The sequence below is a fragment of the Anneissia japonica genome, unplaced genomic scaffold (assembly GCF_011630105.1).
Source record: "Anneissia japonica isolate Jap-2015-1 unplaced genomic scaffold, ASM1163010v1 scaffold12406_len387984_cov155, whole genome shotgun sequence".
NCBI lineage: Eukaryota > Metazoa > Echinodermata > Crinoidea > Comatulida > Comatulidae > Anneissia > Anneissia japonica.
In genome coordinates, this window is record NW_022714615.1 from 350,063 (window position 1) to 374,437 (window position 24,375).

General features: G+C 33.2%; 2 protein-coding genes across 2 annotated transcripts in view; both read left to right on the forward strand.

Moving 5' to 3' along the window:
* The window catches only part of LOC117109066 (ankyrin repeat and KH domain-containing protein mask-1-like), a 32,310-nt gene extending 22,620 nt beyond the window's left edge, over positions 1-9,690 (forward strand). The window contains exons 6-11 of the mRNA XM_033251301.1: positions 4,497-4,599; positions 5,396-5,561; positions 5,971-6,071; positions 6,187-6,554; positions 8,874-8,916; positions 9,416-9,690. Coding sequence (XP_033107192.1) covers positions 4,497-4,599; positions 5,396-5,561; positions 5,971-6,071; positions 6,187-6,554; positions 8,874-8,916; positions 9,416-9,690 — 1,056 coding nt within the window. The remainder of the gene's footprint in view (positions 1-4,496; positions 4,600-5,395; positions 5,562-5,970; positions 6,072-6,186; positions 6,555-8,873; positions 8,917-9,415) is intronic.
* Positions 9,691-9,740: 50 nt separating this feature from the next.
* LOC117109067 lies at positions 9,741-23,326 on the forward strand. Its single transcript, XM_033251303.1, has 13 exons — positions 9,741-9,753; positions 10,378-10,520; positions 11,922-12,011; positions 12,611-12,799; positions 12,879-13,124; positions 14,779-14,976; positions 16,328-16,492; positions 17,316-17,624; positions 18,367-18,450; positions 19,242-19,455; positions 20,830-20,880; positions 21,506-21,838; positions 22,446-23,326. Exons 1-13 carry the CDS (start codon positions 9,741-9,743, stop codon positions 22,730-22,732), a joined length of 2,322 nt encoding a protein of 773 aa, XP_033107194.1. The 3' UTR covers positions 22,733-23,326.
* Positions 23,327-24,375: the final 1,049 nt, after the last annotated feature.

A 24,375-nucleotide genomic window follows, 5' to 3' on the forward strand; every position in this document is an offset into this window, starting at 1 on the left:
ATTATTATTATTATTATTATTATTATTATTATTTAATATTATTATTATTATTATTATTATTATTTATTATTATTATTATTTCTGATCCAACCTTCCATCTCAGTAAACCTTGACGGGGGCCCTCCCAGTCTCCAGATGAACCCCTACTCCTCACTGAGTGGCCCGGGATATGACTATGAGACTTCACATAAATTTAATTACTTGCCAATCCAAACTTCTTTTTTTCTACACACCCTACCTACCCTGGCACTGCCACTGCTCTCTGATGATTTCTGCTAGATTCAATTTAATTCTTTCATATTGCCAGTGGGCCATCCACACAACATAATTACATGACAGAAATAAATCATGACAGAAAACAAGTGACAATGTAATATTGTCTACTAGAACGTCACTCCAATAATGCCTTATGGCCAGTATACCCCACCCTACTAAAGTATACATCGCTGGTAGGAACATTCCACAAAGGACCTTATGACCTGCATACCCCACCAAATATGATTGCTTTAATTACTATTTTACATTATTTGTATCACAATTTCTCTTAATTATATTGATTTATAGTCATTGAATGTTGATGTTAAATAACTTTTATTTCAATTCATATGAAATATATTCATACAAAAAATATTGCAATTTGCATAACATGATACAAACAATTAAAAAAATTGAAGTAATTACTGAATAAAAAAATAATAAATACTTCTCCCGAGGTTACATCCTTAATAGTGATGAACCGGGCGAGAGAGAATCAAGCAGAAAAGAATTACTTTTGTTTGTATTCCTACCAACTCATTCAGTTTAATTGTATTATTGTGCACTAATATTTTATATTATTAATGTTTAAAAATTAAGAATAAGAGTGGATTTCCTTTGAATGTTGATTAATATGATCATATGACTGTCATTTATTGAGTCACTCTCTTTGTTTCCAATGTGTTACAGTGGCAAGAGACTCCACTTCACAAGCTGTTAAAAGCCAAACATATATTCAGAGATCATCTTGACATTGCAAGACTTCTTTTGGATGCTGGGGCTGATGTACATATAGAGAATAAGGTAAAATATACAAATATATAGTGGAGTAAATAATGTCATTCAAATTTGTATAAATATGTATGTATGTCACATGATTGCTGCTATTAGATAAGAAATCCAATACCTATGTTGGTGTAATTTGTATTTTGGAGATTTCCCTACAGTATAAACAGCAATATTAATAACATATTATTATTATTATATTGTATCTGTTTGTTGTTTTCAATGTTTATCATATATTGAATAGCCTTTTTACTCTCTTTCCATGTCTATCATTGTATGCAGCAGGGAAAAAGAATTTAATTCATCACATGTTCGTTTAATGATAATAAAGCAATCTTGAACTATTTTATTAAATGAAGGTGATTGAAGTTACATTGGTGATGTGGAAGATGAAAATAAGAACAATTCAAAAAACAATTTAAAAAAATTGCTTACAGCTTGAGCAGTGGCTGATCTAGGATTACACAATGGAGGATGGCTAGGTAGTGTAAATGGGTTGTTCAAGGAGGCCTCCCCAGAATTTTTTTTGTTGTGGCTCAGAAATGCACTTTCCACATTCTGAGAGGTCTGTTAATGATGCATGAAGTCTCATCAAATAAGCATAAAATAATACTGTACTTTTCTGTTGACGGATCATATCAAAAAGACCAGATGAAATTATTTAATCATTTCAGGATAATGATTACATACTGTAAACAGCAGCAGTTTCAGTAATGGAGCTTAATACCTGTATGAGAATAGAGAGTCGATCAGGGGTGGCACCAGCGGGGGAGGCCAGGCCCCTACCCCCGTCGGGAGGGCTGGGCCTCCACCCCTGTCGGGGAGAAAAAGCACAGTTCATCGTGGAGGAAAAAAATTATATGTATTTTCTACTTATTTGTGGACTCTAAATCGATTAAATAAGCCTTTGAAACCCCTAAATTGTCAAAGTTTTTCTTGGGCCTTCGTCTCCTGGAGCACTTTCGAAACCTTTTAATCGAAGCTTGACATGCCTACTTTGCTTTCGTCTGTATAATCTAACCCCTCTTCAGGGCATCAACCCCCCCCCCCATCGGGGAACTCTACTCCCTGTCGGGCAAATCCTGGCGCCACCCCTGGAGTCGATGTCTCGGGTGAACAGTGAAAACTGCCCCTCCCCTGACGGTTTTTACCGGGCCGACCAAGTCGTCGTACCGGGCTGGGTAATAAGAGAAAGGAAAGAGGGAAGAGGGAGGGAAAGAGAAAGAAGAGGAAAAGAAAAGGAAAGAAAAAGAGAAGAGAAAAATAAAGACAAGAATAAAAAGGAAGCTATCATAATGACCAGACTCACAACACCCATGCAACCCCTTCTCCACTTCAAAAACTGTCATAACTCCTTTGATCTATGCTGCCTGATGGCATAACCACTGGGGGACAAGGAGAAAATATCTATCTTTGAAAATTCTTCCCCACCCCCCCTTTATAAATGCCCTTTCATCCCCTGAAAGTGCCTAAAATTCCAACGAATTTCCTCTATAAATTGCACATTTTAGATAGTTTTCATTAATTTCGACGAAATTAGAATTAAAAACACAAAAATATTTTGCGCGCTTGGCACGCATTTTTTACGGCTTTTTTTAGTTTTATTCTTTTAAGTTTTTTAAACACATAATAGTCCCAAACTCAAGAAAGACAAATTTAAGATAGATCATTTTAACCTAAAAGAAGGGCCTCAATGTGTATAGATGGTGAAGAATGTGTTTGTAATAAATACAACCATGATGAAAATGCTTATATTTAGTTTCAAACTATATTCAAATTATTATTATTATGTTGTGATGATGTTGTTTGTATGTTCTTTAATTTTATTAAAGAGGGCCCCTGAATGTCAGTTAACCTACTGGGCTAAACTAGAAGGGTTACCCTCTTTAAAGATGGTTGAAATAAAAAATTTAAAAAAAATATACCCACTCTGTCCCAAGACCCCTGTTACGCGCCTGGTGTTAGCGCCAATGTGTGCCCTTGTGTGGACAGGAGATGTGCCCCCCCCCCTGAAGCTGGTAACCTTGTTTTTGCAAAATAAATTGATGCAATTTGCTGTTATAGGCCTAATCAATAAATTTAAGATAGATCATTTTAACCTAAAAGAAGGGCCTCAATGTGTATAGATGGTGAAAGAATGTGTTTGTAATAAATATGTACAACCATGATGAAAAATGAAGAAAATGCTTATATTTAGTTTCAAACACACGTGTGTGGCCTATATTATAAATAAGATAAGCCTATGTCGTATTGTTTTCTATATGGGGAGTGGGGTGGGCTGGGTATGGTAAATTACTAACCGGGAAATGAGGATTGTATGTTATTATTATTATCATTATTATTATTGTTGTTGTAGAAGGGTTACCTTCTTTAAAGATGGTTGAAATAAAAAATTAAAAAAAATATACCCACTCTGACCCAAGACCCCTGTTACGCGCCTGGTGTTAGCGCCAATGTGTGCCCTTGTGCGGACAGGAGATGTGCCCCCCTCTGAAGCTGGAAACCTTGTTTTTGCAAAATAAATTGATGCAATTTGCTGTTATAGGCCTAATCAATAAATTCCTCATCAACCGATATAACCTTTAAAACATTCTTGGAATAGATATAACATTACTGATGTCGTACACACCCTTCAGTGTGAAATGTGGCTCTCTTTGCAAGCACATCTAACATCTAAGGAAAGAAGAGCTTAGATTGGTACCAGATAAAATAATTTTGTTATCAACATTAACACATTATGCTAATTTTCATCTTTGTAAGCGCATAAGACAGTGCAAATTATTTCTGTGACAGTCTTTTGAAGTGTGTAAAGCTCCATTTTATCCCATACATAGTCAAAATATTGGGGGGATGATTCAATGGACCAAATATGGATGGACAAATATTGGGGGGATATATCCCCTCCATCCTCCCCCGGGATCTACGCCTATGCGGGTGAGTGAGGGTGTGAATGAGATGAGCTTAATTGTAGGTTATTTGGTAAAATGTAAACCACTCCATCAAAGCATCTTGACTTTAGAAATGTTATCTTTGTTTCTAATACAGTGCTTGAAATATAGCTCTTGCCCTAGTCTAGTCATTTTTGGGTTGGTTTTTGGTTAGCTATGCTAATCACCCCTCCCCATCCCTAGATGCACCCTTGCTTAAGTTATTAAATAGTACTTCTTGATTGATCAACAAAGAATCTGAAGACCACTGGTACAGAAATTTTTTATTAGCACAACAGAACGATCGTGCTTTTAAAGGGAATGGTCTTACCTGCATTCCAATTAAATAGTGTGATTGGATCTTTGCAAGGTATAAAAGAAAATTGCACTGATATTTACATATAGTATTTATTTTTTATACTTCTTGTGATTTCTTTTTGTGATATTTTTTATGAAGAATTTTGTAAATTGCTTTAAAGTGATTGATATTGATTTGTTTTAAGCTTTATGATGTGATTTTTGTTACAGGAAAATAAGACTCCAGTGGACCTCTATATGAATAATGAGTGTGAGGAGTATGATTCGACAAATAGAGAAAAACACAAGGAAGAAGTCTTGCAACTTTTACAAGGTAAGCAGTTCCTACAATTTTATCATTCATTTTATTAGATAATGAAAGTAGGAGCCATATTAATCTATAGCATGAAATACAAATAAATTGAGTACAGAGCACCTTCTTTAGACTAACAAATTTATTGAGACACAAGCTTTCGCTAGCTTGAGCTACAGTAGCTTCATCAGGTGACTAAAGTGAAAAGCACAGGATCAAACTGAACACTCAAATTATTGTTTACAGTATTAGGTTGTTCAATGTAATTTTATTTACTGTTGTATTAATTGGATAATAATTTGTTATTATCCATTGTAAACATAAATTTCTTGCAGTCAAGCTCATTGTACATCACAATTTACTTTTTGTGCATCATCATCAATCCCAAGTACCTGCTTTGTTATTATATCACCAGAGTTTTGTTGCACTGGAAAATTATGCTAATACCATTATTTGCTTTCTTTCAAATGTTGTTAATATTAATTAATAAAATATTCATGATGATGATTATGACGATGGTGGCTGTGGTGGTGATGACAGTGATGATGGGGATAATATTTTACGAAAATATTAGTTAAGTCATCTGGTGTTTTTAAATTATTTCACAATATCTAATTATATTTTTTCAATTTTAGTTACAATTCTATTTGAAATTTTATAATAATGAAGCATTTTCCACATGATTGTGTTTTCTTTATTATTTTTTATTTTTTTAAAAGAATTTTATTTGTACTTAAGCAACATATTTGATAATTTCTCTATACTTTGTCGATAATTGATAAACAGCATTAACTTCAATCTTGCCTATGTAAATTAGGGACTGCAGTCCCAGAAGTAATTATGGCTAGAGGAGAAGCAGCTCTGAAGGTTTTTAATGAGGAGTTGGAAGATGGAAAAATAACTGTAAACCACGCACGATTAATGGTGACTGGAAAGGAAGGCGTAGGAAAAACGTGTTTGGTAAACACTCTGCTTGAAAAACCGTAAGTTTCTGAAGTATCCGTCAATGTATTTTGGTATAAATGTTGCCATAGTACTCTTCTTTTTTAATACACTAAAATATTATAATACTTCATGTTCTTTTTATGTATATTAAAATACATTATGATGGCCACAAAACTGGGTTATTCTCTGGCCAGGACCTAGAGGAAAACATTTATTGTTTCAAACTTGCATGTACAAATTTTCATTTGTCATACATCTTCTCCATGTAAGCCACAGCCCAATCAACAATAAATCAATCAATCTCAAATTTATATGAAATCTATAATCCATACGAAGACACTTGCAATGACCTCCTCAAAATCCACCATTGCACTTATACTACAAATATCCGCTTAATAACATACACAATTTATAATGCTAAATTGTGTTAGACTGTTATTTCCACAGATTTAATGAAGCAGAACCATCAACCGATGGCATTGTTTTGACTACTGCTTTCCAAACTACTGATGTTGGTTGTAAGTGGAAAGAAACTGTGGACATGGATGGTAAGACAAGAAACAATATAACTTTAAATCCTTGTTATTTATTATGACTTGTTATAATGTTATTTGTTGTGACTTGAGCTTTGATGAATTTCACTGTTATTTTAAATCTTTATAGAGTGTGAACGGATTAAGCTGATATATGATAATGAATTAGACGGTAGAGTTGCTGAGAAATTAAAACTGAAAGGTAGTCAAACAGAGGGAGTTGAATCGACACCTCAACCAGCACTAGAACCAGCACCTCAACCAGAACCTTCACCTCTACCAGCACCAGAACCAGCACCTCAACCAACACCAGAACCAGCACCTCAACCAACACCAGAACCAGCACCTCAACCAGCACCAGAACCAGCACCTCAACCCGCATCTCTACCAGCACCAGCACACATGCCTAAAACAATGAGAACCCAGAAATTAATTAGGCGTGTGTTCTCTCCATTCAGCAAAAAAAGGAGAAAAGGAAAATCATCTACCACACTAGAGGTAAGACAACACGAGGCTGTATGTGTTTTTCACACATCATGAAACAAACTTAACTATAAAATGTGCAACTAATTTATTTTCATTTTTTTTTTATTTCAACAATATTTTACGAGGGTGGTCCATCCAGTTGGAGCTGAACATTAGGGACCCTCAATACATAACACGAGTAACAAAGAAAATATAAATGGTTAACAAAGAAATTAAAATGATAGAATAATAATAAAAACCAAATAACGAAGAAAAAAACAGAGGGGGTGGTGGAGAGAGAGAGAGAGACAGACAGAGGGGAAAAAATAACTAAACCATGGAAAGAGAGAGGTAACTTTTGAGGTAAGATTTAAAGGATGAGATGCTTGTAGAATTTCTGACTTTTAAAAGGAGTGAGTTAAAAAGCAAGGGGACATTGAAGCTGAAACAAAGTTTAAACAATTCTAAGTAGAGCCTAGGAATAAGATCTCCTAAACAAGAACTGCTTATAAAAATACAAACTAACAACAGAAGAATAGAAAAGCTGAAAACAAAAAAAAACCAAAGATGCATCCAAATATAATATATACTGTAAACTTATCAATATTATGTTGAAAATCCTGTTAAAAATTGTAAGAGTGGTGGTACTATTTTTTAATTTACGGTATACAACTCCACTCCTTAATCTTCATAATGACACTTGGTTTATGTAGTAGTTTTATGTAAATGATTATTACATATTATGTACGAAAGCGATTACTTTAGCTATTGTCAATCCTTGGCAAACGTGCCTAATGAATATCATAACATGACCTGTATCATATTTTTTATCCGGAGACTATATAAACATATTCCAAATGAAGCTTCCAAAATGATTAAAAAAAATTAGTAGTCCTTTCTTTCATATTGCTGTGTTCTAAGTTTGAGTTGTAGGAAAAACTACTCAGAATCAATTTAAATATTTCCTTCATACACATTTAAATTTATGAATATGTTTTATAAAGGATTTAAAGCCATCACTTAACAAAACATATTCCAAAAAAGCAAAACTGTTTATCTAATGTGAGCTTCTAATTACTCAGTAGCATGAATCAATCATTTCAATGATGATTAATATTAATGCAGTTAATTTATTTGTTTATATTTATTTGTTTTTGTTTTGTTTTGTATTTTTGCATTTTTTTTAAACATTAGGGTCAGGGTGAGACAAGTTTCACTTCTAATCTTGATCCCAATGATGGTCGCTATTATTTTTATTTTATTTCAGTTCTGTTTACTTACCGTATGTATAATTTATGTATTGTATGTTGACCACTATGTATAAATGTACTTTTGAACTTGAACTTGAACAGTAGTGCCATTCACATAGAACTTTGAGCAAGTTGGTGAACAAGTTGAATCTTGTGCTAAGTTTGAATTTGAACCATTCAAATTTAGCAAGATATCGGTTATTGACTCACTACTGGACATCAAATAGAGACTACTTAATTCAGATATAAGCAAGTTGACAACAACGCTAATTAAGAAAATGTAATTTGGTCACAAATAAATCTATCTGGTTGATGCTGTTTGACCTCTTTTAGCATTTATTCTCCATTAGTGTGTATATTTACTATCTATTTTCGAGTACTGAAAGTTGAAGCTGCTGTTGGCCAACAATAACTATCGGTATAAAAACGTTTTCATCCAGTTGTTCATTTGCAGCATTCATTTGTAATAAAACTTGAAAAATCATGGACAGAATCATTAAGGAACCATGACTCATTATGCAGGACACTAGCGCTACAATCACTATCTTGGTTCAATTAAAAAGGAAGTTAGGCACATCATCAATAAAAGTCAAAATTTATCTGATATGAACACTTGTAACAGTGGCACACAAAATTATGATGGGATATCATTAAAAAATAGAACAGTATCAAAACATTTAGGGTATGAAAAAGTGTCAAAAACATTGAGTAAACAGAAACCAGACTCATTTTCCACAATTTTATTCAAATTCCTGTTTGGATATGTCTCACTTGAGCACACCTTAACTTGGTAACGAAGTAAAATTTATTGATTAAATAAATATACTAATTGTCTATTGAACATATAAATAGTAAATTATTTTATCATCATTTATTCATTTCATGATTAAGCTAACTTTCTCTAGTTTTATATAAATGTAGGAGTTAATCAGGTAAATGTTTGTAATCTCATTGTTACCTATACTTTGGTTGTTTTATGTTTTAGTTCACTTGATCTTGAGAATGTGTCCATGATGGAGCTGAAATGTCAATCCTTTTGAAAGTTAGTTTTTTGTATTACATAAAGTGGTGTTAATTGATTTATTTATATTTTTATACACAGTATGATGTGATGTCAGGACCAATAGAAACAGAACACAAAGAAGGTTGTTATTATTTAATCAATATTCGATGAAAAATACATAGTTGAATATTTTATTAATATTTTTATCATATTTGTAACCATAAAGATAACAAGCCATATTTGCTATTGTTACAACATTTTAAAGTAAGATAACCATAGACTAACTTTATTAATTTAAAAATATAATCTCTATGATTATCCAAAGAAAATTGTCCATTACACTGTTGCCATCATAGTTATATTATTACTTCCAAAGTGTTATCCTTATAGTATATTTTATATAAAATCATCTTGTTACCAACCTTTGATAGTATTATTTAATCAGTATCATTCTAATGTTAGGGTCTCTTGTTGAAATGTTGATAATTGTGATTGACATGGATAAACTTATAATTGTCTGACTATTATTTTAAATACTGTTGCCTTCACATGATCACATGTTTATGTGATCATTACTTTCAAAGTATTATTCTCATTACATTGTTACTGAACTTTGCTAATATTTTAAATTGTTTAATCAGTATCAAGCCGAGCACTTCCATCTGAAATTCAGGAAAGAGTTGTTGATAGAATTACTGGAAAGACCTCACAGACCATTGATAATAAAGATATGACTTACATCTGGGACTTTGCTGGCCAGCAGCTATACTACATCACACATCGAGTAAGTACTTATAACATTCTTTTTGTTATGCAATCGACACGATCCAGGGTGAAGATTCCTATTATAGGCCACAAGATTCCTCCTACAACACTGCTGCATTTTGACAAAGTCAACCATTTGGATGGAATGTGATTTCTGAAAAAGATTACAAAAGTTCAATAGAAAAAGATAAATAAATAATCATGAATATAGAAAGTAGTTCTAGTTATTTTAACAGTATTTTTATTGAAGTTAACTCCCTTGCCGCTTATACACAATTGGTCAATCGAATCGTTATTTCAATAATTAAAAGATAATCTAGATCATCAATACCTTGCTGCTAATAAACTTTCACTTAATCACAAAAAGTGTAGCTTAATCCTGTTTGGAACTTCACAATTGTTTAGAGGTATTGACGTCTCTACCCATAAAATTCTTATTGACAGCCATGAAATTCCATCTGTCCAACTGCAAAATTCTTAGGAATTACCATCGACAATAGCCCTACATGGAAAAACCACATACAGGAAATTGAGAATAAAGTCTCCAAAGCCTTGGTATCATATCCAGATTATCTTCATTTTTACCCCTTAGTATTTTCAAAACCCTTTATTGTTCTCTCATCCTTCCTTATTTGAGCTACTCTTATATTGTATGGGCCAACACGTATCCAGCCAACAACAATAAACTCAATCATTAGGCCGACCAGCCCTCCTTAAACTAACGTTAGAATACCGCACTTTCGGCGGTAAAGAACAATTAAAACCTCATAAAAAAGGCAACTAATCCGTTTACCTATAATTGAATCCAAGGACCTAATATTTTAAATTGTTTAATCAGTATCAAGCCGAGCACTTCCATCTGAAATTCAGGAAAGAGTTGTTGATAGAATTACTGGAAAGACCTCACAGACCATTGATAATAAAGATATGACTTACATCTGGGACTTTGCTGGCCAGCAGCTGTACTACATCACACATCGAGTAAGTACTTATAACATTCTTTTTGTTATGCAATCGACACGATCCAGGGTGAAGATTCCTATTATAGGCCACAAGATTCCTCCTACAACACTGCTGCATTTTGACAAAGTCAACCATTTGGATGGAATGTGATTTCTAAAAAAGATTACAAAAGTTCAATAGAAAAAGATAAATAAATCATCATGAATATAGAAAGTAGTTCTAGTTATTTTAACAGTATTTTTATTGAAGTTAACTCCCTTGCCGCTTATACACAATTGGTCAATCGAATCGTTATTTTCAATAAATAAAAGAAAATCTAGATCATCAATACCTTGCAGCTAATAAACTTTCACTTAATCACAAAAAGTGTAGCTTCATCCTGTTTGGAACTTCACAATTGTTTAGAGGTATTGACGTCTCTACCCATAAAATTCTTATTGACAGCCATGAAATTCCATCTGTCCAATCTGCAAAATTCTTAGGAATTACCATCGACAATAGCCCTACATGGAAAAACCACATGCAGGAAATTGAGAATAAAGTCTCCAAAGCTTTGGTATCATATCCAGATTATCTTCATTTTTACCCCTTAGTATTTCCAAAACCCTTTATTGTTCTCTCATCCTTCCTTATTTGAGCTACTCTAATATTGTATGGGCCAACACGTATCCAGCCAACAACAATAAACTCAATCATTAGGCCGACCAGCCCTCCTTAAACTAAACGTTAGAATACCGCACTTTCGGCGGTAAAGAACAATTAAAACCTCATAAAAAAAGCAACTAATCCGTTTACCTATACTTGAATCCAAGGACACCAGTGTTAAACACTCAGTACTTATCCTTGATAATGTGTTAATCCATAATATATTGAGATAATGTAACGTTAGTTTAGCGAGGGCGGGTTGAGCTAATGTATTCTACAAAAGAAAGCTGTAAGGATTATATCTGGCACTCCTCCACGGTCGCATTCCTCCCATTTATTTTTCAAGCTAAATCTCCTAAAACTCACAGATATTAATTTATTTCAACAAGGTTTGTTTGTATTCTCTGCCACTCACTCCATTCTTCCAAATCATTTAAATGCCATGTTTGTTCCTAACCACTCCGTTCACAAATACCTCACTCGAACCAGAACTACAGTATTATTCATATTCCCATTCACAACACAATTCTCAATCTTTTAGGGAATATGCCTTCGTCCATACATTTTAATTTTAATTAAAAAAATTCTGTACTTGGCCCTTATTTTATCTTTAAATTTGTTCTTATATAATAATTCACATTGTATATACTTTGTGCTCTCTCTTTCATTGTTGTTTTATTTATGGACGAAAATAAATGTCTTTTGAATTGAATTGAAAACTGTTGAATAGTTGTTAACATTTTATCAATTATCACATTTTACATTTTTTTTTAGATATTCTTAACAAGTGAAGCAGTGTATGTGATTTTGTTCAATTTGCTGGAAAGTATGTACGACAAAGGAAAGAAAAGAGTCTATAAGGGGGTAAATAGGTCAATTCTTATAATTTTAATGAAATTATTCCAAAAAAAAACCCTATTTTTTTGTGGTTTTAATGAAATTGATAAGGAAAATATTAAATAATTTTAATGAATTGTATATTTTGTATGATGATTGCATTATATATCCATTAATAATCCATTTGCTGTATAATATATAAAATAATAATATATATTTGATAACTATAAAATTTAATATCTTTTTTATAAAATTGTAAATACTGCTTTTATAATAATAATAATAATAAGGTAAGAACATATATAGCGCCATTTAAAAAACCGAGGTAATTATCAGTGGCGCTTCATGTTATTGTTGGAATAAGTGCGTTGTAGATTAGTTATTTCCTAATTATTTACTGTAGGCTTACACTTTTGATTGTATTGTATTATGCTTGTTTCGTGTCTGTTTTCTGTTTGGTAGGAAAACTCAAGAAATGTTCAACTTTTGTTGCATTTTGAGTGTTTTATACCGAATAAATAAAAAAAATCAATAAAAAAAATCATATATATGCTGCCTAATAAAATTGTTGAGTGCTGTATGTTATCTATTCTTGACAAATATTTGTAATTTTCTTTTCTGTTCAGGACAAAAATGTGATGACATACGATATGACAAATATACAGATCATCAAATACTGGATGAGGATGATATTTACGTACGCTGTCCCAGTTGAGTCCCAACAGCAGCAGCTACAAGCCAAGAAACCTCAAATTGTGGTGGTTGGTACTCACAGCGAGAGCCTACAAGGAACCGATGATGAAAAGAAGGAGAAGGTAAAATGTAATCTGAACTTATTACATGATTGATTAGTAACATGTGAACAATGTGTGATGCGTGTCTATATTTATTCAGATTGAAGAACAATTTGGAATAATATTTGAAGCAATCAAAGGCACTCCGTACGAATGTCACGTGGTGAGGAAAATATATGCCATTGACAACAAATCTCAAATCCAAAGTGAGATGCTGATAACACTTAAACAAGATGTTGGTGGATTTCTGAAAGCAATGCCCAAAACCATCCCACTCAAATGGCTTGAATTCCAGCGTATATTGCAGGAGAATGGTAGGACAGCAGTGCGCATGACGCATGATGAGGTACGCTTTTATTATGTTGCTGTATATCAATTTATTGAAAAAATTGAATACGATGTCAGATCGAGACAAAGCCCACAGATAGATAAAACACATGAGAAGAGCAAGTATGCCTGATGACAAAGGGATACTCAGGCAAAGAACAATAACGTACAGGTCATGACTTTTATAAAGGATGAAAAGAAATGTTTTAATATTCACACCCTCACCACATACAATTTAATAGCATGCGTTTCCCACTACCTTTTATCATTAAGCATGAAATACACAAGCACTTGAATTTACAAATTCACTCCTCCCTGCTATTGGCATATATCTGGTTAATTTACTTTGATTTTTATGTGAGTTACATGAAATTCTTTTTCCAAGGTTCAACATATGGTGCATATAAATACACTTAAATATAAAAAATAGTGAAAATGTGTTGAAATAAAAGATACCATTGATTAGTTAATATAGACAATATATATAATAATATAATGTACGGTACATATATAGAATCTTAATACACTTGTTGATTGCAACTATCTTTTATGACTTGCATTGTTCAATCGGATTGCAAGAGAAAGAAATGTGTTGTTGTACTAGAAGTTTTCTTTAGGCCAACAAAATCAATTCTTTGTCTCACATCACTCTTGACTTCAAAAATTCAATGCGGAATGAGATTTAAAAAAACAATTTTTTTTTTGTCTCGCGTCACTTGTGGCTTCAAAAATTCAATGCGAAATGAGTCTTTTTTTTTTTACGCTACCAAATTCTAAAAGAAGTATTTGAATAAAATAGTGGCCTTGGTAATGTACCAAAAAAGCCACGACTTAGTATACAGGGGTGTATCCAGGATTAGGATCCATGTAAGTGTTCAACAAAGGCAAACAGTTGAAAAAAATATGCTGATTTTTGCATAGCCATAGCTTGTATCTTTGTATTATATTATTCCTGATGATGCTTATAAAAGCGAAACAATGAATAATATGGCCTTTTGGAGTGACATTCATATTATCAGTATGACTATGTTTTTGTATACACACACATGGTACTTGCCCTCCCTTAACATCCACTAGATGCACCCCTGTATGCACCTCGGATATAATCTCACCCCTGCTGTACGCCCGAATTCAAGAATTTCCACAGGCAAAGTCCCAGGGTATAATTTGGGTGAGTAGGCCTAGCTAGAACTAGGCCTAACTCGGTAAATTTAACAAATGCTGACAAAAGATAAAGGAATTGGTTCTGAATTCGGCCGACTTGAAGCTCTTCCAATTGATTAAACAAGATTGGTCGCCATAATGTTGAATACTGATCGGAGCGTTGATTCACAGAGTGAAGACTCGCATGTTCCACAGAGAGATAGACACCGCTTGCGTTATTGAGATTTATTGATAGACTCGCACAACAGTCATTTTCAACAACAAAAAATCAGAAAAAAAAAATGAAAATTTGAATATTCAATGTGCAAATTTTAACAATAATTTGTTTTTTTCTTGTGTGCGACGTGAGACAAAGAAATAATTTTGTTTGGCCTTAATGATGGAATAATGCATCCTGACTTACTGTAGTTAATATATTAACTTATAGTGTAAATTGTCATCTATTAATATACATTTAAATTTATTTTTTTTAATAGATGTTTATACTTTCTACATTTTTATATATTTAGGTCTGTGCAGTTGCCACTAAATGCGGAATTTCTGTAAAGAATCTGATCCACACCCTAAACTACTTACATGATCTAGGAATCATTCTGTACTTTGAGAACAACAGACTACTGAAACATACGGTGATAACAAACCCACGAAAGCTGATCGACATCTTCAAGAAGATTATCACTGTAGTGGAACCCCATGACAGCGAAAAGGTCAGTTAATAACTTAAGCTCTCTCATCGGACAAGTCAAGCAACCCCCACCTGCCGAGCTCATCGGGCAGTCGAACAAAAAAAAAAAAATTAAAAATAGGCCTAAACCAAGCCAAAACATGCCTTTCACAGTCTTAGAGTGTCATTTCCGGCCATCCAGAGGTCCCTATTTTTAAAAAAGTCTCATTGTTAATAAATTAAATTGTCTGTCAGCAACGATGCAGACAAAATGTCTCCACCTGAATCACTTGCCAGATTTTTCAAATTTCTTGCATGTATTTGCAAGCCCGTATGCGGGGGGGGGGGGTTGTGGTGATCAACTCTCAATCAATGCTGTAGCCAAGATTTTCAAACATTGCGGGACAATCAGGGTGCACCCACTTTACACGTAAATTCAAAATAAAGTGGACCTAGTTTCTTAAAAGTTGACCCATTTTATGCAAAAAATATTACAAATCTGGACCCATTTTCTTAAAATTTTACCAATTTAGGCTAAATAATAGAAATTTGTACCCATTTCTCATGAAGTGGACTCATTTTATGCATGAAATTGCATAATTTGGACCCATTTTTAAAATTTGGACCTATTAGAAAAGTTGTGTGGACTGTCCAAACTGTCCCAATAGCTGGCTACTATTGCTCTCAATCTGTAAAATCCTTCACTTCCCCCCACCCCCCTTCTATATAAAATTCCTAAATCCGCCACTGACAGTACTTCCTTCATCTATGAAGTCCCTCCCTGGCCTCTCAACAAATGCCTAGATCCACCACTAAAACCGTATGCATCTTCAGAAATCGATTAAATATGACCTCAGATTATCAAAAATGCCAGAGCTCCACCACCTTGATCCCTCGTGAAAACGGGGCTAAAATCTGGTTATAAAACTTGCTTTTTTCCCTTAAATCCCACTTTTTGCACGACGCAACATCAAGATATGATCTTTCCAATATATAAAGTACCCACGGTTTGAGTTTCGTTGAGGTAGGATCTTATACCATGGTTAAGGTGATTTTTGACTGGACTAGTACGATAATAAGTCAAGTAGGGCAAAACGTAATTTGATTAAATCTCTCAAAAAGCATTGCAGTACCCGCTGACTTGCAGATCTGATTCAGCAGTAGTCACTAAGCACAAGCTTAGTGTTCTAGTGGATGACGCCATGCTATTATCTGGAGGTCGTGGGTTCGATTCCAACACGAATAACTGGAGACATTTTTTGCAAGTATTTGGGAATGTATTGAGCAATCAGTATAGTAGCACATTAGGTAGGCCAAGACATTGTGATTAAATTTCCAGACGCAAAACATCATTGAAACACAATGTGATTAATTACATGTTCAAATGATTTCAGTGGGCTACAATGATTGAGCTATGGAATAAACTTGATGAAGAAGGAATTCTTGAGGAAGAGTTAGTCAGACATCTTTGGAGAGATGAGCTTGCCAAAGATGAATCTAGCTTTGAAGTCTTCTTGGAGTTAATGAAGCAGTTTGGACTGCTCTGTGAGCAGATCAAGGTATTGCTTTTTTTCTTTTCTTTTTTTTTTTTTGTTGACAAATACTTGGAGAGTTCAGATAGTCACTAGCCATCCAGCTAGTTAATGATAAGTTGACCTGCTCCTTAACTAACTTAAAATATACAGTGCAATCAATCCTAATAAGAATCTATTAAAAAATAAATGTGGCAAAGACAAGCCAAACCAGTCACTGGTCACAAAAATTGATTTTGAGTTATTAATAAGGTGTTAGATTAAAGTAAGAGCTCAAAAATTGTAAAAAATAATTTAAATTCGACATTTCCTTATAAAGTTACAAGCATTTAAACATACAGCTGTTTAAAGAACAATATTTGAGAAATCAGCCTTCAAAGTCTATAATTTTGGACATTTCTCATGCAGAAACTGTCATAAAATCCTTAAAAAGTGTTGTTTTAACATTTAAAATGTGGAAAATAACAGCATAGAATGATGTGTACATGTAGATATATAAAGGTTAGTTTAGTGCAATAAAATAGATTTTTTTAAAATTTGACATTCCAGCATGTTTTGGCCATTTTCCCTGAAACACAATTTTCCGCTGAGTGACTGGACTGGCTTGTCTTAGCCACAAATAGAGAATTTTTTTTAAGTCAAAGTAATGGTGACTTATTCCATCTTTTCATTGTAAAATGAAATTCATCAAATTATTTTTGAAAAAAAAAGAGTTTAAATTATTTTAAGAGTGTAAATCGTACTCTACCTTACATGCCATTTACATTGAAAAACATTTGATTATTTAAAAAAGCTAGTAACATAATAACATAATTGTTCTGTTATTTTTCTACCTTTTTATTGAATTCAGTTTTTTTCTCTCAAGGACCAGGAAAGCAAATGTCGCTCGTTTTTTGTACCCTGTCGATTGAAACGTAGCAAAGACGATGTGTTTATTGAACATGATACAGCTCAGATGGTATCTATTTATATGGCCTCCGAGGATTTCATCCCTGATAGTGTCTTCCATCCTCTAGTTGTGAGCTTGATTGGAATGGTACAAGACATGGGCTACACAGCCATGCTAGAATTATTTAGCAACTATGCTAACATCCGCTTAGGACTTGAACACACTTTCAGCTTAGGACCAGTAGTCATTAATAACAAGCCCTCATTAAAGGTAAGAGGATAAGTGATGTCATTTATTTACTATTGGAGTGATAGGTAATGAAATTCAAAATAGAAAATCAAAGTCAATCACAACATAGATATGAGTTATTTTCATTGTACATTCTTTTATGGTTTTTTTTTAAATTGTTGTATTGTATGAATTACAACATTTTTTTAAAGTAACACCTGAGAGATAAGCAAATAAGGGATAATGCTCTTGCTTTATTCCTACAATAGGAGTATTAAGGAGAGTAATAGATACAAGGCACATGGCCAAAACACTGCCCACAAAAAAAAAATAATAAAAAATAAAAAGAGGTACTCTGAAACAGCTATTTTCCTATTTAAATTCCATGTACCATGGTCAAGCATATCTAAACAAAAATCTCAAACACACCATCCCAACTTCTTTCCCTGCTGAGTGCTTTGCATCTTGCATGGCCCTACACAGACTCAGATTCAGATATTTATTACTTCAAAATGTCAATGCATCATGATAATTGATTTCCACAGTTCAAAAATACAAATAAGACTTAATTATATATCTACTAAATACTTGGACTTTCTGTGGATCTACCCATGATTTACAATAAAATTGGCAAGTAGCTTGCAATTGAATTACATTAAATGTAAATAAAAGATTGGATTGTTCACTTAATATATACACTGTAGTATATATAGTATATATTGTATAAATATATTTTCTGGCATGCATGATTGAATTATTAATTGATTTTATGTTTGTCTTTTAGCTGGAAATATTACGGGTGCCTATCACTCAGGAAGATGGTACCAAGACACCAACAGGTGAACCCAGTCCTAGAGTCTGTATGCAGGTAATCTAGTTTGATATTTGAAATCTTGCAATTGAAATAGCAGCTGTAAAGTTACTCACATCAATGGTGATGTTCCTTATTAGTGATATTACCTAGAGATCATAGACATATTAGATAGATTTATTATCCATTTGTATTTATACCAAATAAATAAAAAAATTAAAAAAATAGATTTATCTTGGTATGGGTGTATGAGAGATATTCTTACTACTGTCCTTGTGTGAATATACTATAGATATAAGTACAATCCAAATCCATTAAAATAATTGTATTTGTTATCAATTTTTAATTTGCATGCTTTTTTATGATCTGAACTTTATTTAATGAGAATGGCCTTTGGAGCTCACCATTAATCATTAATTGGACTTATAATTTTAAGTAATAATAATAATTTTTATTATAAAGTAAAAAATTCCGCTAAATATGACAAAAATGACGGTAATGATATAAATAACAATAATTCTGTTGTCATAAACAATAGCACTATTGTATCATCATCAAATCAATTAAACCATATATGGTTCAAAACCTGAAACCATATTAAAGTGTTTTTGGAGGTGCGTTTCTAATATGGCATTATTTTTTCTCAAAATTTTGTTTGAAAAATTCTAGATCCATCCCTGTGTATTGTCTGTTAAATTGTTGTATTTTATAATTGGGCATATCAAGTCAATTAAATCATCTAACAATTTAAACTGTGAAACCAATGCTTCTCTTATATTACATACAATTTTTTTTCTTAATATTTTTTGTAATGTTGTAAATTTAAAATTTTAAAATCCACATTCAAGGTGTTAGAGTTTCTGAAGAAAGAGATGAAAGTGCTGACATCTGGAATGAAGCACACAGGTTATAAGTTCCGTGTCCTGTGCTGGACAAGCTTGCGAGAAATGCACTTCCACGATTTGGAGGAGTGCCTGGAAAATGAGTGTATTCCATGCGGGAAGGATTCGATAACCACAGGCAAACTTCAGAGGATGTTCAAGAATAAGCAACTAGTGACAGGTAAATAACAATAAAATTTTGCTATACCTCATAAAAATGTTAATTAGGTAGTACAGGTTTACGACATTCCATTGATCAATTTCACTCGGTACGTGGTGCAGTAGCTTGGACTATAATTATACAGGTGGATGGTAAATAGCCAAACCAGTAGCTTTTTCTTCTGTGTGTGTGGAGGGGAGTTCATTAATGAGAATAACAAGACAAGACAAGACAAGACAAGATTTCTGTACCCCACATCATATAATCTTATGTCATGACCCCCTCCCTTTTCTCCCTCTTGCAAATATCTGGACCTGCTTTTTGGGAGTATGGCTAATATGAATGAACAGTTACAACATAGTGTTTATTTAAGTAAAGCAGTGAATTCTACTTCCCTTATTTTAGGATGATTGGGACTACATTCCTCCGCTTCATGTTGGAAGATGGTCCAAATAATTGGGACGACATTCATCAGCTTCATGTTGGGAGGTGGTCCAAATTATTGGGACACATTTATCAGCCTCATGTTGGGAGGTGGTACAAATCTTTGGGACTACATTCATCAGCTTCATGTTGGGAGGTGGTTCAAATCATTGGGACTACATTCCTCCGCTGCATGTTGGGAAGTTGTTCAAATCATTCCACACCTCGGCAAATAGAATGCACTTCTTTTCCCCAAACCATGTTGTATTGTATAATATGCCACTTAAATTGCAACATACCTTATTGTATTTCTTCAACCAAATGAAAAAAATAAACTACAAAATTTACTTGAAAATAAGCTTGAATTTTATATTAATCTCAGCATTTAATTGTTGTATATCAAATTTGTAATATATATGTTATTCAATTTTAACTTGCCTATTGTGTCTGATGTCCTTTACTGTCATATTATGTTTTTCTAATTACTCTTTGGAAATCAGTGTTTTAGTATTCAAAGTTTTATCCAGAAATGAAGGGATAAAATGGTCAGAGGGCCAAAGTAAATTTTTGATTAACAACATTCATGTACTGCTTTATGCTCAGTTTTGATTTGATTTATTTGAAATCAAAAACAAACATAACATAAACTAAGAGGCAGAGTTTATATGCTTTATATCCAAAAGCATCCCATTTTATTATTAGTCTTACAGACAATCAGCTTGATACCAACAGTGGGTTTTCTAGCTAAAGATGGTTCGCTATATATACAGATTTGTTTTTAAATATTTTTTTCCGAGATGACAACAAAATTGTTGTTGGTTTACTGCATGTCCACCTGTGATTTAGAATAAATTCACCATTAAAACTTTATATAAATTGATTTTGTCCTGATCTAAATTTAATGTGATAGACAGCAATCAATTTTAGTCACTTGATTCTGTTTTCTTTTTTTAACAACTTATTTATTTGTAGGCTCTCAAATGCAAGGAGCAGGATCAAGTGATACTGAAACAGCACCACCAGGTTAGATGTTATTACTATTTTGTGTCTCATGAAATTATCTGTTTTTAATGAGCAGTATGTAAATGCTTGGATGTTTTTATTATTATTATTGTATCGTGCTGCATTTTTGGCCGTTAAACAGAACTGGTCCATGGCACCCGGCTTTTGGAAAAACCCGGGTTATAAATCCTGCTTGTTTGTTGAATAGCGATGGGTTCTTAAATTATTTATTGCCACTGAAGCCCATGAGTGAAGTGAGTGATTATAATGGGTTTCTTGTTTACATTCCAATGGCTATATGTTGCTGGCCAGGACTCTCTTGTTAACTCCCAATGGACATTCTTAAAACCAATTAAAGTTAAGTTTATGGAGCTGCTAACAGCTCCCTCTGGACCATTTGACAACTCACTCTCAACTATCAGATAGCTCACTATGGACCATTTCTGCTAACAGGGACTTTTGCCTCATGTTATTATTATTATTATTATTATTATTATTATTATTATTATTATTATTATTATTATTATTATTATTACAGTATTATTTTTATTATTTTTACATTACATATAGTATTTTTACATTATGTTTTTTTTTAAATCAAAGTTACTGTATTTTATTGTATAGCCTACTTCAATTTTCACTTCAGATGAACATCTTGGTTATCTGGAAGACAAGCACCTGCTTCATATCGCCATGGGCATGGGAATAGAGTGGAAACAACTGGGTGTCAGACTGGGTCTCAGTTGGAACAGGATTCAACAAATATGTAGTGATAAGAGACGATTGCCAGGGAGAATAATGGATATGCTTACAGAATGGAGGAATCATCAGAATTACGAGACAAATCAAGTTGAGATAATGTGCAGAGCATTGAAGGAACAAGGACTCACAGAGCTTGCTAACAATGTTTTTGGCTCGCAAACCTCAACAAAAGTACATACTAGACGACAGTTACATCAGAGACACCAGAAATATGATGGTAGGTGATTTATTCTTGAAATTGCAGTCCATCAGAGCAGATTGTTTGATGTTCCTTTCTTCTACTTTTTTAAATAAAAAAGTAAGGATCAATAAAAAAAAGTAACAATAAATAAAAAAGTAAGGATGAAATACTATGGGAGGTATATTATATTTTTTTGTAAGTGTTTCTCAAAAGAATGATACAACGATACAAAATCCTCAACACTTCTTCAAATGCTTACTTCATCATCATCTTTTTGCTGTATTCCACATGGCACATTCTACAAACTCTACCAGGCTGGACTAGGGACTGTAAAGTCTGTAATGTTCTTGACAGTGGTGGGTCCAGGAATATTTGAAATAGAGGGTCCCAGAGAGGGACTTTCAAAGATGGAGAGTGTAGACCACCTCAGCCCCACCATGGTTGGAACTGAGGTAAAAGAATTTATAATTATGGCACGTCTAGATGACTGGCATGGCACTCTCAAGATCTAAACTTGATTACAATTTGGCCTTTTTTCCTCCATTTTTTAAATAACTTGCTGAGGCCCACACCACCATCTCCCATTTGAATCTACCACTACTTAAAGCATGTTTCAATATTGATGTCTTTCCTCTTTGTTTAGGACACTTAGCAGACATTGATATGCTATTTATTGCCCAAAGACTTGGCAAGGACTGGAAATCCTTTGGCAGCATCATTGGTCTGAAAAAAAATGAAATAGAAAGAATTGAGATGGACTTTTCACCACCCATTGTGGACTCAAGTCTGGAAATGTTGGTTAAATGGAGAGAAAGGCAAAACTTTGAAGTAAATCACCTTGTAAAGATGAGTTATCCATTGAAAAAACTTGGAAAGAAGGCTGTCGCTAAAGAACTTCGGAAGTACTACCAGGAAACTCATCAAAAATAATTCAAGAACATTTGTAGGTACACATTAGTACCAGAACTTTAAAGGACAATTACACACTGATTATGCCAGGGGGGCTAGTTGCTAAAGAAGGCTGTCGCTAAAGAACTTCGGAAGTACTACCAGGAAACTTACCAAAACTAATGAAAGAACATAAGTACGCATTGGTAGCGAAAATTTTAAAGAACAATTACACACTGATTAGGCCAAGGGCTAGTTTCTCCAATCCCTTCACTTAGAGCAGGGCCCCACCACTGCAATACGTTTAATACCACAGTGTATCATAGTTCAAATAATGACACCAGAAGATTTGATATGATAAAGAGGAAGTAAATGATAATATAGTGCAGAATATACATGATTTAGTATTGTACATTTGGTAAATATAACGGTATTATGCAAATATATATTCTATTCTTCTTTAGCATTTTATCAAGTTGCTTTACATGAATTATATGGTATTTTGTTTTTATATCACAATAATTATGCATTTATCATACAATGCAATTACGCATATTAGTAACACTTTCTCATTTCATATATATATACACAATATATATATATATATATATATATACTGTATAATAGTATATTTTGTAAGCTTGTAAAATTTAAATAACCTACTTTTGATACTGAAATGCCAATTTTTTTTATAAGATTTATAAAATTAATTTAAAATGTCATATCTTTAAAAGAATTAAGAAAAATACTTTTATTTGATTGAAATGGTTTGATTACATGTTTGAGGGCATTTTGAGGACAAAATAGATCCACAAAGTTGTAATTACTGCATAGTACTTTTTTTTTTATATATTAAGATTAGTTCAAAGCCTAATTTTTGGCAAAATCTGCAAGGAAATCAGCCCTTATTTTCTGAAATGCGAGGATGGATTTCCAGGCAAAAATTTTATATGGAGAATATATTCTACACACAGCCTTACTTTACAATCTGCTGGAGTGGGATAAAGATGGTGGACAGTGCTACATATCTGGATTCCTGCATAATTAAAATAAAATGGCCCAAATCATTCCAGTATAGGATGCAGTTTTTTAAATATGAAATCTAAGCTTTCACAAAAAAAGAAAAACATAGAAGGCTACATAATGGCAGGATTGAGATTGATGTATATGCACCTCCCCAGGGCACCTCCTAAATTGAAAATGATCCATATTTTTAAGACAGTCGAAATGTATCGAGTAAATAATCTATCCGTATCCGCCCAACACTGCTTAAGCTGCGGTCCAACCATCTCTTTCCCTTGACGCTGTCAGTGACTCTAAGCGATACCCATACCCAACTTGGCCCATTTTTGGCAATCCTGGCTATGGCCTGGAATGGTCTAATCCTCATCCCTTATTCAATTAATTAATTTAAAGAATTAAAGGCTTCTTTAAATTGTGCTTCATGATTGTTTTGTAAAAGACATTATTCAAATTTATTAACATTAATGATTTTTTTTCCCATCCAATTGTAGTAATTAGGTTTTATTTTTGCAATATACAAGTTTCTAAAAAAAATTGAAATTGATTGATTGATAAATGAATGATTTTTATTGTGCTGTATGCGTTGGCGTTTGTTTCATGCCCGGTTAGTTAGGCTAGCAGGGATTGTACCACTGGGGCCAGGAAGCATAAAGGATGATTCG

Coding starts and splice junctions, on each gene's coding strand:
- LOC117109067 (XM_033251303.1), top strand. Junction 16,493..17,315: donor TGCTCTGTGAGCAGATCAAG/GTATTGCTTTTT, acceptor TATTGAATTCAG/TTTTTTTCTCTCAAGGACCA. Junction 18,451..19,241: donor GTCCTAGAGTCTGTATGCAG/GTAATCTAGTTT, acceptor TCCACATTCAAG/GTGTTAGAGTTTCTGAAGAA.